The sequence below is a fragment of the Solanum pennellii genome, chromosome 5 (assembly GCF_001406875.1).
Source record: "Solanum pennellii chromosome 5, SPENNV200".
NCBI lineage: Eukaryota > Viridiplantae > Streptophyta > Magnoliopsida > Solanales > Solanaceae > Solanum > Solanum pennellii.
The window spans coordinates 65,956,815-65,971,052 of NC_028641.1; the positions used below are offsets into that span (position 1 = coordinate 65,956,815).

General features: G+C 36.5%; 2 protein-coding genes across 2 annotated transcripts; one reads left to right on the forward strand and one right to left on the reverse strand.

Moving 5' to 3' along the window:
• Nucleotides 1–3,484: 3,484 nt before the first annotated feature.
• LOC107020740 (N-acetyltransferase 9-like protein) lies at nt 3,485–12,216 on the forward strand. Its single transcript, XM_015221219.2, has 6 exons — nt 3,485–3,710; nt 4,660–4,731; nt 5,101–5,188; nt 11,284–11,416; nt 11,528–11,566; nt 11,896–12,216. Exons 1-6 carry the CDS (start codon nt 3,536–3,538, stop codon nt 11,974–11,976), a joined length of 588 nt encoding a protein of 195 aa, XP_015076705.1. The 5' UTR covers nt 3,485–3,535; the 3' UTR covers nt 11,977–12,216.
• A 190-nt stretch (nt 12,217–12,406) lies between these two features.
• LOC107020741 (cytochrome b561 and DOMON domain-containing protein At5g47530-like) lies at nt 12,407–13,540 on the reverse strand. The gene has a single exon (XM_015221220.2). The coding sequence runs from the start codon at nt 13,135–13,137 to the stop codon at nt 12,571–12,573; it is 567 nt and encodes a 188-aa protein (XP_015076706.1). The 5' UTR covers nt 13,138–13,540; the 3' UTR covers nt 12,407–12,570.
• Between the last annotated feature and the right edge of the window lie 698 nt (nt 13,541–14,238).

A 14,238-nucleotide genomic window follows, 5' to 3' on the forward strand; every position in this document is an offset into this window, starting at 1 on the left:
CAATACATATAGGTTAATACAAGCTACATCACTTGTATATAGTATTCATTTGCTATTGTAGCCTTTGTATATTGACCCATGATACAGAAATGCAGGTTGATATATGTCTATTAGATGCATACAAGATGAAACAACTTTATTACTTGTATTCATTCGCTCTAGTAGTATAACTTGTAATCATTTGCAATATAGAAATAGAGAAATTTACTTTGATCCTATCAAGGAGGGACTTTAGATAGGAGAGGTAGGCGTGCAGAGACAACCAAGAAATTTGCCTAGAAGCAGCCACCCTTGAAAGAGTGCGTGATAGCTTACTAATCGAGCGCTTTTGTGCCGAAGATGAATGTCTAAATCGAGCTTCTCCCTGATCTCCTCAAGGGCTCAATTAAAGATCTTCCCATGATCCCGATTCTCAAAGGAAGCAAGAAATGGCCACAGTTTTTGCAGTGCTTTTTCTACCCATCTCGATCAAAAGCCGTTAAAAGAAATGGTTCGAGCCTCTTACTTTGATTTTTCGTACCGAGAGATCTATGAATTGGGATCCGAATGAATCTTCAAATCATCATCTTCAAACCACGACTCTAATAATAGTTTCCAGTTGACTTTATCTTAGGTGACATGGGCAGAAAAACACTTCACAAAATGTGCTTTGTGAACTATATACAATGGGGGGAAGCGACTGCTTTGATTTTCATCATGATACATTCTTGTAGTAAGTGGGTGGTTGATAAAAATGTATTGTTGGGAGGGGTCAGCAAACAATGGATACCGTTCCTCAAGAGTGCCCTCCTGGTTTGCAATTCATTGGAGGTCGCAAATTAGGATAGAAAATTTGTTGGTGGTTCAAAGGTTTTATCTCTATTCTCTTAGATATTTTTAATCTTTGATTTCAGTTATTTTGTGCTCCAATTACTGCATTTCTCTTGTTTATTTTGTAATACTCTCCATTTCAATCTTGCATTTTCTTATTATTGTATTTTCCCTATTTCTGTATACCCTTTTTCAAGCAATTTGGCATGATTTATTTAATTTGAGGGTCTCTCAAGAACACCCTTTGTACTTCTAGGGTATTAAATTGGAATGATTTTTCATGGTGAATCTTAGGATTGATCATATGACAATTTTTTCTCCACGTGATGTGCTTGGTGGCACTCCATTAAAGTGAGGAGTATTTGTGAGACAAAAACAAATGGAGAGGTAGTTTTGAGCTAAAAACAAATGGACGGTATTTGTGCTTCATTTAGGGATAGTTTAGGGATAATTTTGACCCTTTACTGTATATTAAATACGTTTTCTTCACGCTTTAATGCCTTTAGACTTATCCTTTAACGGTCATGATCAACACCTTCATGATTGCGTAAGAGGTTTGATCGGACTAATCCATTCCTAAATGCGGCCACATTGACAATTCCTTTAAGCCTCCATAGTAGCAACTTCCTCCCTTCGTGGTCACGAAGAAGGATACAAGAAGTAGCAAAATTTTCAACATCAAAATGAGTTCCAATAATGCCGAAATACCCCGGAGCCCCTCAACTCTTAATGCAAGCCATGCCAACAAGTTTCAAAAAGTACTATCAACTTACACAAGATCCAAAATTATGATTTAAAGGATAAACAATAAAAAAAGAAGTATTGGATTGATACAACATGTTTTACAAATACTCGCCCCTGATAGATCAGGATGAGTCGATGATTTAGGTCATTATAGCTTACTTACTATTCCTTGCAAATACCGCCTGTAGAGTAGATTTTCATTTTATTTCAATTATGTTGTTGAGTTGTGCACCAAAAATTTTGTACTGCGATGGTATGAATGGCTATGATTTGACCAAAAAAAAAAAATACTATATCATGATTGCTACTAAATGAAATGTTATTCCTTTGGTGTAGGTAAATGCTTGCCAGTGTTAATTACCTCAAGGGAAATTCTATTAACATCCAAAAAAAACTTTAACTTTATCTGTAATTAAAATTAAATGCATGTTTAATGACTTCAAATATAACTTCTAGTAACTTTTAAATTTTGTGTCAAATTTTAATAGGACAAATAAATTAAAATAGAAAAAAATGTTTAGCTCTCTAAACTAGATATAACTATCATGTATTTATATAAAACAGAACCATAGATCCGTCTATGTGGCGCCACCAAAAGCAAGAATTTTCTTTTGAAATTTTTTATTTCCCAAACCAGCTTTCCTCTTTAATGAAAAGATGTGACTTTTATGAAAAGTTGCGACTTTTGTTAAAAGTTGCGACTTTTATGAAGAGTTATGAATTTAATGAATAGTTGTGACTTTTATGAAAAGTTGTAACTTTTATGAAAAGTTGTGACTTTAATGAAGAGTAGCGACTTAATCAAAAGTTGTGACTTTTGTGAAAGCTTGTGAACTTTTCAAAGGGTTTAACTTTTCCAAATAGTTGTAACCTTTGCGATTTCTTCTCATTTAAACAACAAAAATTCTGATCTTCTTCTTCTACATGCGCAAAATTAAATATTCGTGTACTTTACTACTGTTGAGTAACTTACTAACACCATTATTTTTGCATCAATAAGTTGGTGAATACAATCTTCCATCCTGAGAAGATGTAATTCTTTAAACCCCTTGTATTATAGGGGAATACTTTTCTTAAAGGGGGCATTGTGCATTAAGAGGACTCGATTTTTTTTCTTTTGATTTCATTCTATCTTTATATATTCTGGTGTGTTTTTTTACACTCAAAATTTTACGCTTGTGATATTAATTGTTGTTTTTGAATACATATTTTAACTATATTGTTTATGTTTCTGCGAAGTTATTGTCTCCGGTTAGATTTAGCATATACACATATCGTGCGTATATTTATTGTACACAAAATAATTATTGTACCCAATTTCAAGAATTCATGGGTTGATATTATATATTAAATTCTATAACTTAAAAGTACTATATATAACCTTGCATATTATCTATTTTTACATATAAATAAAATTTTTCACTTATCAATTGAAGAAATTCATTAAGCCAGTTCAAAAGTTATAATTGCTTTCATGTTCAAGCGTAATTAATATTTTTAAATTTTCTCCTAGACATATATTACAACTGTATAATCCATACAATTTAAAAATGTTTCTTTTTATTAGGGTGTGCCTTTGCATATATATACTTATTTTCTTCTTTATATTCCTTTTAATGTTGATTAAAGAACCAATGATTTATTATTTGGTGATTAATTCGACCAATAAAGGTTCTTTAGTTATAAAATAACAACAAATAATTTAATTTATGTTGAAATATTACATATATTTTTTAAAAATCTATTTTTCCATTATTTTAAGTGTATAATTTTTGAACAAAAATTATGTACAAATTTAATTAAAATATTATTTATGATAGCCTAAAGCGCGGACAAATTACCTTAGTGTAAAGTATGACAAAAATATAGGGTGGCCCGCAGTTTGCCATAGTGAAGCCCATAACAAATGAAATAGTGCATTGCCTAGCTTAAACTTTAAGCCGACTGATGCACTGCCAACTACTGGGATTTTACAGAGAAAATGAAGGTGAGCGTGGAAGGGGAGAAGGTGATACTGGTACCCTACATGAGAGAGCATGTGCCGAAGTACCATGAATGGATGCAAGATCCTCTTCTCCTTCAAGCAACTGGTTCTGAACCACTTACCCTTGAGCAAGAATATGAAATGCAACTTTCTTGGACCCAAGACCCCTTAAGTATGTCTTCTAATTTTGGTTCAAATTTTACTTCTTATGTCACTTTATGTTTGAGATATACTTACCCTTTTGAATATTCATGAAGAAAAACCCTATCTTTGCCTGAATTGCTGTTTTTTTTTTCTTTTGGGCAATTTGATGCAAACAGATATACTGAATTTTCATGTTTTTTAAACAAATAAAAGATATCTTGGCTTGGATTACTGTTTCTAGCGGAATATGTATAGTTCAATCCAAGATCCCTTAAGTATGGGTTTCATTTTTGGTTCAAATTTTGCTTCTTATGCCACTGTATGTTTGAGAGATAGTTACCCTTTTCACTATTGATGAAGAAAAAACCTATCTTTGCCAGATTTGATGCTTTTGTGGAGGGTAATTTGATGCAAACAGATATACTGTCTTTTCATGTTTATTAAAGAAATAAAAAGTTACCTTTGCCTGAATTACTATTTCTAGCTGAATCAAGAATACCTTTACCGAAGACCCCTCAAGTATGGTTTTATTTCCATTTCTGGATGAAATTACACCTTTTTGGTTTCGTTGCTTCTTTCTTGGGTTCTAAAATAGAAACTGTGATCTTTTAATGTTTTGGAATGTATATATGCTGAGGGATAATCACCCCTTTTTATATAGGGAGGAAGTGGCTGATTTGCTTTATTAATATTTTGCTTCTAAGGCACCTGAATTACTGTATGTTTGTTGAAATGTGGAAAAATGCTCAATGTGACCAATTATAAGTTTGATTTATACCTTATCTTGCACACCTTGTACTCTAAGTCAAATGGTAGATTAAAGTGGTGAATCATGTTCCTGAGCTCTGGCTTATATCTGCGTTTGGTTGGGACAGAATGAATAAATAGTGATGTTCTTGAAATTTACTGGTTTTTGGTTGTATTTTCTTCGTATGGTTTCTGACAAAATGTTATTGGAAATGCGCTTTCAATGGCAGAGCAGACTTTCATCGTGTTGGACAGGGAACTAATTGTTGGAAACTTCATTCATGGAGAACCTCATGTTGAAGGTCGCAATCTTGTATTGATCTTCAATTGGTCTAGTTTAATCACTCCGTATAGCTTTATTTCAACGTTGTATTGCCTTGGTCTTAAGTATGATCTTTGATCAGCATGGAACCTGTGGTAATTTTATTACACTGTATGCTCATACTAAGGTATGAAGCTCTTTATATTAGGATCTGAATTTGGATCTGAATTTTCTGCAACTAGTTGAAATATTCCTTTTATGATTTTCTTATTCGTTTAGCAAATTTTTGTTTTTATAAAGTGGCTTTCACAAGTTTTAGTGAAGCAATAATGATTTCAAATGTGTGGGAAGTGGGAACCTGGTTTTTCCGGATTGTGATTCTCAGTTTGATCATATTGCTTTTTGACAGCCATGGTTGGTGATGTGAACATATACATGAATGACTTGGATGATCCACAAATGGCTGAAGTCGAGATTATGATAGCTGAACTGAAAAGGTACACATGCTTTTATATTTCAGATTTGCTGCATTGACTCTCAATGTGTGTCACTAGTTGATTGGTTTCTCCTCCTTGAAAGAACTTTGTCTGTTGCAATATTAGATTCCTATATGTAGTTGTGATTATAAAGTGAAGATATGTCTTGTCATTGAGGAGGATAATTATCACTTGTTTCCAAAAGGTGGTTCACCAGTTAGGACTAGGATGATGAAGCATTTATAGGGTTAACCTATCGGATTTGCCCGTATCCTTTGGCCAAGGAGTCTCTAACTGTTCGTTTAAGAGAAAACTGCTAAATTTATTGCATGCAATTTTCCTTGTCTTTTTGAGCAAAGAAAATGTATGAAGTGGACGTAAAAATCTAGAATGCCTTTTTAGTTCTTCTAGGCCTCTGGCTAAGAGTTCTTGCTTTCCAGCTGACGCCTTCTCAAGTGTATCAGACGCTTCACTTCTTAGGCTTGTTATCTCTTTTGTTTTAGGGAATCTCCAGTTCATCCTTTCTAATATAATTGAGTTAGTTTCATGAACATAAAACAAGAAACTAACATAATATATGTCGAAGCTTAAAATAAATTTCGAAGACAGAAAAATTAAAATAGATGCCTTTCGAAGCTGCATGATGTCTCTTTTCCCTATTCCTCTGGAGTAGTGAAAAAAATTAACAATTTGAGACGAGATTTCTTTTGGCAGGGAAACAAAGAGAAAAAAGGTTATAACTTAGTAAAGTGGGATTCATAGAGTCTCAGCAAGAAACAAGGGTGTTTGAGCATAAAAATCTCAATCTGCACAATTGAAGTCTGCTTCGAAAATGGATGTGGAGATTTAGCAGTGAAGGCACAATGCCCTGTGGAAAGGATTCATATCCCAAAAATATGGCTAATGAATTAGTGGATCACCAGAGATGTACTTTGCACTTATGGTTGTGATGGGTGGAAGACTATCAGAAAATTATGGCTTACTATAGCACCAACATATCCATTAGAGTTGGGAATTGAGATAAGACAGTATTTTAGAATGACCTTTGGTTAGGACAGGCTACCCTAAAGGATCAATTCCCTGATCTTAACAATTAACATCTTAATCCTCCAAAAAGATGACACAATCTCTCAGATATGGAGTGCCCATGGCTGAAACCTGATCTTCAGGAGGGCCCTAAATGATTAGGAAATTGACAGTGTCTCAAGCATGTTACAAGATCTGAACCCTTTCAATGACACCACAACTGGTAGAGATAAACAAGTTTGGGAGTTGTACAGCAAAGGGAACTCATTTAAATAAGCCAACTGGAATCTCATATCACCTCCTTGATAGAACTGTGGCCTTGAACTCATATGGAAGGTCAAAATCCCCCACAAAGTTTCTTGCTTTACATGGTTGGTTATTAGAAGAGCTTGCTTAACTCATGAAGCCCTACATCGAAGAGGTTTATAGATTTGTTCAAGAGGTCTATTATGTGGAGAAGATGCAGAAAATAGTGAGCATCTATTTTTACATTGCAAGACAACTGTAAATCTGTGGAGCATGTTCATTTTTATTATTAAAAGTGAGCTGGATAATGCTGAAAGAAACTACTTTCAGATGCTTAACAGTTGGAAGGGAGTGGGTAGAAGAGAGGCAGAAGAAGATTGGTGGAAATGCATCCGATCATGCATATGGTGGACTATGTAAAAGGAAAGAAATTTTAGACATTTTGCTTCATCAATAAAAGAAACTCTAGACATTTTGAGGGCAAAAGCCATCACATGCAAAAGATAAAGAGCTCACCTTAGTTTCTCTTATTTTTTGTGCAAGTATGAATTAGTGGGGGATATAGATGACTTGGTAGAATTTACGATAAGTGAAGTCTTAACTTTTCAGTTTCTAGGTCTTTCCACTATCCTCTGACCTCTTGGACCTCAAGATGTAAATCCCGTTCCTATCATTCTGGTGATAGTTTTTTTGTGATATATGAAATAGTCACCCTTATAAAAAAAGTGTTACACAATGTTGGATAACAAGTCCAACTACTTTGGGAAAAGGGAAGTAATAACTTGTAAAAGAAAAAAGGCAAGTTTGAATAGTGATTCGCGCGGCTTGGCATTGACGAATAGTGATTCGCGCGGCTTTATACTAGCCGGCTAAGCAGCTAAAGCAGCAAGTGAGATATGGTTGAACAACGCCATGTGATTAAACATACAAACAACAACATTTTTCCCTTTGTCCGTCTCGCTGTTCTGTCCACGTTGCTCCTCGGACGAAGCTCCGGTTTTCGTAGCAGCCTTCTCTTGCTGTTTTTCGGCAGCCACCATGGCACTCAATTTACTAAGGGATGGACAGTAATGAACAACATGTGTTGTTTCACCACAATTATTGCAACCTTCACGATGAGGAGTGCCTTTCTTGCGATTCTCATAGTTCTTGTGGAAATTAGAGGTTTGATTACGGGTGTTACCTCTCATGTCACTGCTTCGGTTTGGTGTTGATATGCCTTTGTTCCTGTTGTTGTCAACCTTGGGAGGAACAGTTTTGCTCCAATTGTCCCTCCCCTTTGCTGCATCTGCCCGAAAATCGTTGAGCGATTCTGCCACTACTATCGCTTCGTCCACGTTGTGGACTTGACGCCTTTGGAGTTCTTGTTCGGCCCAGTTTTGAAGACCATCTAAGAAGTAAAACAACAAGTCATCACTTGTCAAGCTTGGAATTTGGAGTGTCAATTTCGTGAACTCTTTCAAGTAGTCCCGAGTAGAGGAAGTTTGTTTCAACTCCCTCAACCTCCGATGGGCCTCATGGACAACATTCTGCGAGTAAAATTGACGTTTGAGTTCTTCCTTGAACTGCTCCCAGTCATCAATAAAACAAACCCCCCTGTCCATGTCCGTTTTCCTCCTTCGCCGCCACAACATGGCCATATCAGTCAAGTACATGGCAACCGTTCTGATTTTGGCAACCTCACTTTGCATATTCACGTGCTCAAAGTAGGCGTCCATCTGCCACAAGAAGTTTTCAACATCTTGAGCACTCCTTTCCCCACGAAATTCCTTGGGTTTGGGAGCCTCAATGCGTGTCTCACGCACAGTCACGGGAGCAGCAACCCCCGTTTCAGCAGCCTCATCAACCTGCTGTTTTAGTGCTTCGAACTCTCTTTGAAGGGAGGAGAGAGCCTCGGTGAGCTTGAGTTCGAGGTTGGTCAAACCCTCTTTGTGAACTTCCTCAAGCTCAACCAGGTTGTTCTTCACATCATCCAAACCCTCAAGAGCTACAGCTTCAAGAGAACTAAAATTGTTCTCAACAATAACAACACGCCTATTTAGGGCCGACAACCCTGCCTTAACTCCGATAATCTTTTCGTCGAGTTGGCTGGTGTCCGACCCTTCCCCATCTTCTCTAGCAACTCTACCACTAATAGAAGGGTTACGAGAAGGGTCTCTTACCTTACTCTTGTCACGTTTCTTTGTAGTGTCCCTCCGAACTTCCAGTTCCTTCTCTTGGCCCGCCTCTTCGTTTCGTTGGGACTTTGACGTCATGCTTCACCAAAGCTTTGATACCACTTGTCACGGGGCTATTTTCTCAACCTCATGGGACAACCAATGAATGCTTACACAACCCTTCAAATGCTCAGTCCAAACGATCACCCAACGGTGTATCAACAAGACGGCCAAAAACAGTCCACAAAACAACCAAGAAAGGGGCCAAATCAGAAAGCTAAGTTGGGAGGCAAATGCCAATTTTCCACTATGTATTTCTTCAAGTCTTTACAAGAGAAACTTCCTAAAAACTCTATACAAGCCCCTTTTTAAATCAGTCAAAAACGTTGGGAAGCAAAATCCCAAAAAGAAAAGCTAAAAGAAAACTTTACAAAAAGGCAGCAGGCTGCGTTATTTCTAAAAGAGGAAATTGCCTTATCAGTTGTTGTCCCATCCTTGGGGGGCGTCCTTGTCTTGGCAAGGTGAGCATTAATTGCTCATCTTAGCCTACAAGCAACCCCCAATGGTTGATCTGAAAAGTAGCATGTGTTCTTGACCCTTGGTCTGAAGATTGACATGTGTCCTTGACCCTCCGTATCGCGATATGCCTCGGCCACGTTGACGAAGGTGCTGCAATTGTTGGATTTTAATGTAACGCCTTGCGGGTGGTTACATCTGGTCTTCTTGAGAAGATATAAGAAGGGGGGTCTGGGCTTATTCCTTTAATGAAGTCACACTTTGGGCTTTTAGAAGCTTGGATTTTAGGAGGTCCAAAACATTTCCCACAAACCCAAAAGCTTTTTAAACTCTCAGCATCTCATGTGACTTCTGAGCAAAGAAGTACTAGAAACAATTGTCTTCTCTGTATCCCCTGGATAAAAATTTGAAATTTTGTCCCTAAATCTCTCTTCTGTATCAATCTGGCACAGGCTAAGGCTTGCAATAGCTTTCCCTTTTTCTTTCATCTTTTTGACTTCACGATCCCTGAGCCCATCCTCTTCCTTCTTTCTATATCTCACCGGAGCTTCAATCCAAATGGGAAGAGTAAAAATAAGGTCGCCATCACTGATCTTAATGCTGGAAGGGATTTTCTCTCTTGGCCCCAAAACTCGAAGTCGAGCCCATCTCCAATGGTTCTTCAATTGCGTTTCTTCCTCTGTCTCGAGCCACCCACCACAAAGGTCTCCGATTTGCTTCATCACCTTATCGTTCCACAGCTGTAGGGGAAGTCCCAGAATCCGGACCCAAAACCAATCAAAGATGGTCTGTTGGTTTCCACCATTCTAAGAGCAGAGGGTGATTTCTCTGTCTCCAGTCACCCAGAAGAATGTGCTCTGCATCTCGTCTTGTGTGAAACTCGAAAAGAAAATGGGTTCCATTCATATCATAGATCTGTAGATTGTGAATACCCCTCCAGGTCTGTTGATCCCAGTTTCTAACTTCTGCTCTGGTGGGTATTTCGTCACAGTCGGGAAATCTGCCAACCAGACTTCTACTCAGAGGACCCCTATCGCTTCCCGGAGTTGACGCTGATATCTGACTTTGGTCTGCATTGCACCATTTCTTTTTCTGTAATATTTCTTTGTAGCTATCCTCTCCTCTGAGTCTCAATGAACTGAGACCTCCTTTTTCTGTGTTTGAATCTTGTAGACTGGATTTTTGTGAAAAAAAAGTTGTGAATCTTTAGAGCCAACTCTCCCGAACCTTCATTAAATGAGTTTTCTGGTAGAATAGTCACAGACCTATCATTACAATTAACCGAAATAACAGAGATGAACCTACCAAATTTATTGAACTTCAAGCTGCAATAAATGTTGATAGAAATATCTTTGCTTTTCCAAGTCTTAAAAGACTTCCCTTTAATGACCGAGGCTTCTCTAAATCTGTTACAAAGCCACATTAGTGTGCCCCTACTAATCTTCATTCTTCTCACAAAAGGCTTTGCATTCTCCACTCATTCGTACCAAATATCTGAAGAAGCTCTGGTTTCTGTCAGATCATATGATTTCCCTCCTAATCTAAATAAATCCTGTTATCCATGGATGAGGGGTAGAGATAAAGGAGTTGGGAAAGAAAAAAGGAGAGAGAGAAGGGGGAATTCCGGCAGATAAAGTCCACCGGAAAAGGGTTTCCTAAAGGTCAGTGGGACCTTCAAGTTAAAATCTAGGGATTAGTGCCTGAGAGCATTTGTCTATTGTGAAATAATTGTTGCTAGTTTGCTTATTTGTTGTGTACAATACATGGTTGGAGAGTGGAAGAAATATGTCTATCTTGGAGAATGTCTAGAACTTAGCTGCTTGTGCCTATAACTTGAGAAATTATCAAAATGAAAGATTAAAATATTACAACCTACAAATAACTTTCACAAAATCTCTCCAAATTTAGAATATTCGTATTACTTTTATAGTTTTTCTTAATTGAATCACATACCTGGATCCGTACCCCCAAACTTTTAAAATTTGACCTTTGCGAATCTGACCTCTAGATCTGAACTCATAGCGGATACCCTCACCCGAGTCGAGCAGCATACTTTCTCATACTTGTTTGCATGTCACAACTCTGTTTTTATTAGTATGTTTTCAATTTCCCTACATTCTTTTCTTTTCTTGGACTAATTTTCATTTTCTTATGGTGCTTTTGCTAGTATAGTCGTGGTAAAGGGCTTGGCAAAGAATCTGTTCTCATGATGATGACATTTGCATTTGATAATTTCAAGATACATACCTTCCGCGTCAAAATTGGAGAATTAAATCACGCCTCTCTCAGTCTATTCAAAAAATTGGTATCCCTATAACCACCAACTCATGCACCCGATCCATAATGTGATCCTTTCAACATGTTAATTAGAATATATAGAGCTAACAGTCAAGAAACCTCAAACATTTTTTTGCAGGGTTTCAAGGAGACCTCTTACAGTAAAATATTCAACGAGGTGAGCTGATAATTCTCTTTTTCTTTTTCTCAATAATGAACAGTTGGTTGCTTTGGAGACATTTTTCGGTGCCACAAAGGAGTTACTAATACTGCCAAACTGAGAGTTCAGTGGATGAAATCTTCATTCTCTGTTCATTAACATTATAATTAACTGTTGCGACAAAGTTGAATTGTAATAAAAATTCCGGCTTCCTTAAATCTTAATACTTCTAAAGTTGATTAAAAAAGGAGGCTTAATCAAAACCTCATTTTTTCTAGGCTGTCCTCATAGTTCTTTTGGCTTATTCAATTTAGTTGTTGACATCTAAATCTATATATGTTGTGCAGATGACCTTGGAGTTGCCAATGACCGAGTCAAAGATTTTTGAGATGCGTCAGTTAGTTGGCAATATGCTTACACATTCATAGCACCTGAAGACACATTGTGTATGCTGATGACCGAGTGAATGTGCTTTGAGCTGCATCGATTAATAGGCAACAACATGGTTATTGTTCATATTCCCCCGGTTAGACCATTCCCTTCAGTCTGGAGGGTATTGAATATATTATTTTGGTGATTATTTTTTTATATCCAGAGACTGTGAATCAAACCTTGCGACTCTTCTACTGATTTTTCACTAATTAATCTGCTCCAGGCACTTAAAGGAATTTTCAATACGGCTTTTTGTTCTTTTCCTCATTATATTACTCTGGAAGGTCACCTTGATATATACAACAGCAACAACACCTTGATATATACAACAGCAACAACACCTTGATATATCAACTAAACGCAGCAAATGTCTGATTGTTGACTAATTTGTGTGTGGTTTGTTTCAAACAGACAGTAGTTAAGAGATGACGAAGAAAGCACAAGAAGAGTTGGAACTTTTTATTGTCTCTACTTATTTTACATAATATTCTAGACATTCTGATTTGGAATATTGGATGAAAGCCAAGGATGACTTCTTATTTATTTGATAAGTTGAAAAAAACAAGATAACTATTCTTCTCAGGGAGTATTCAAACTGTCTGAAAATCTATTTGTCCAAATGATTGAAGGTGTTGGGATAAAAATGGATGTATCTGAGGGATGTCGTTTGAGACTGAGAGTCCACCTTGCCAGACATGATTTACTGTGGTTTCATTGCCCAGTGGTCCTATAATCGCAAAGATAATCATCTCGTTGTTCAAGTATTCTGCAGATATATTTGAAACTTGAAAGCTGAGATTAGCTCTCTGCATTGATGGACTATAACTTGTTATTTGTGTTGTGTAAGCTATCATGCTGTCAGTTGAGTTATGGAAAGCAACTAATGCTTGCGATCCAACCATGCCTTGTCTTGTAGGGTTGATAGCCCATGCTACCCATCCCTTAGAATCTTGTTTAGCTCTGTATGCCATTGAAACTTTTGTGCTTGATGAATTGTAGGTCCAGTGCAGGTTTGCTTCTAGAACAGGTAGCACTTTGCAAGTGGTGAAAGTTCTATTAGCTGGGAAAGTGTAGTTTGAACAGTTTTGAGCTGAGTTAACAAGAAAAATCGAAGCAAGAATGAAGAACAGCAGTTTTGATGTTGAGCTTGACGCCATGGGAGCAAATATATTCCTCTTTTCCCGTGCCAAAAGCCAAAAGTGAAAGGAAAGGATAAAAACACCGTAAAAGACTATTGTGCGACTGTGGAGCTGATTCAACACCAAGCTGAGAATGTAGAATGTTACCTTTTTTTGCAAGTTGAGGAATAAGAATGTTGGTAGTTTATATTTTATAAGAAAGGGAAGGTGAGGTTTTGAAGTCTATTGTGTCAGTGGGCCTCTATTGATAGTGATACGTCGATCTCATGGATGAAGGCTAAGTCAAGTCAAGAAGTGATCATTTAATCCTTATGATAACTTTTATGCAATGGTTGGTTTAATTTATTGATTTTTAATTTGTGAACACATTAAACTAAAACTAAATTTTAATAAGATATGTGTTATCGGTTTTAGGCTATGGTTTCAGTTTAACCAATAAAAAAGGCTCATAAGATCATAGATATGTGTATATATTTAAAATATATTCTTATTGAATTGTCAATTTAATCACAACCCAAAATCACAAAATTGAAAATTGAACCAAAAATTCAATAATTCAATGCCAATAAATCAATAGTGTTTTTTTTTTTCTTTCGATGTATTGGTTGAACAGGTTTTGCACTCACTACTTTGAGCTCTACTTAGGTTTTATCTAAACTACCATTAATTAAGGATGTTATACTTAATAGTCTTTTTTTCTTCAATATTTTTGTTTGTTTGTCATCCTACATATAATCCATCTACTTAGAATGTAGGCATTCGTATTGTTTCAATGTTTTTGTTAGGTTTTTATTTCATCAATCTCCTTATCCTGTCTTAAAATAATTCTCTCGATTGGTTTTTCTTTCTTTAGAGCTATTCAGATGTTTTAGTCGCTGCGTTTGAACTTTTCAAACGCATAAACTAGTTAAGAAACTTAGATGATCGAAGTTCATGGATCACATATGATATCGTTTATTACTTAGACAATATCTTTAGAGAAATGTTTTGAAAACTTCATCAAATTTTGAATTAAACGTTGAAATTGCTTATAAATATTGGCAGTTAGACATCCAACTCGTAATGACAACGACCCAATTACAATGGTTTATTACTTTGGGAGGATTCTTAAGATAAATA

Bases quoted from the DNA above. Each gene is read 5' to 3' on its own strand.
- LOC107020740 (XM_015221219.2), top strand. From the start codon at position 3,536: ATGAAGGTGAGCGTGGAAGGGGAGAAGGTGATACTGGTACCCTACATG. The intron at 3,711-4,659 runs GTATGTCTTCTA...TTTCAATGGCAG, and splicing joins TTGGACCCAAGACCCCTTAA to AGCAGACTTTCATCGTGTTG. The intron at 11,417-11,527 runs GTATCCCTATAA...ATTTTTTTGCAG, and splicing joins TCAGTCTATTCAAAAAATTG to GGTTTCAAGGAGACCTCTTA.
- LOC107020741 (XM_015221220.2), bottom strand. From the start codon at position 13,137: ATGGCGTCAAGCTCAACATCAAAACTGCTGTTCTTCATTCTTGCTTCG.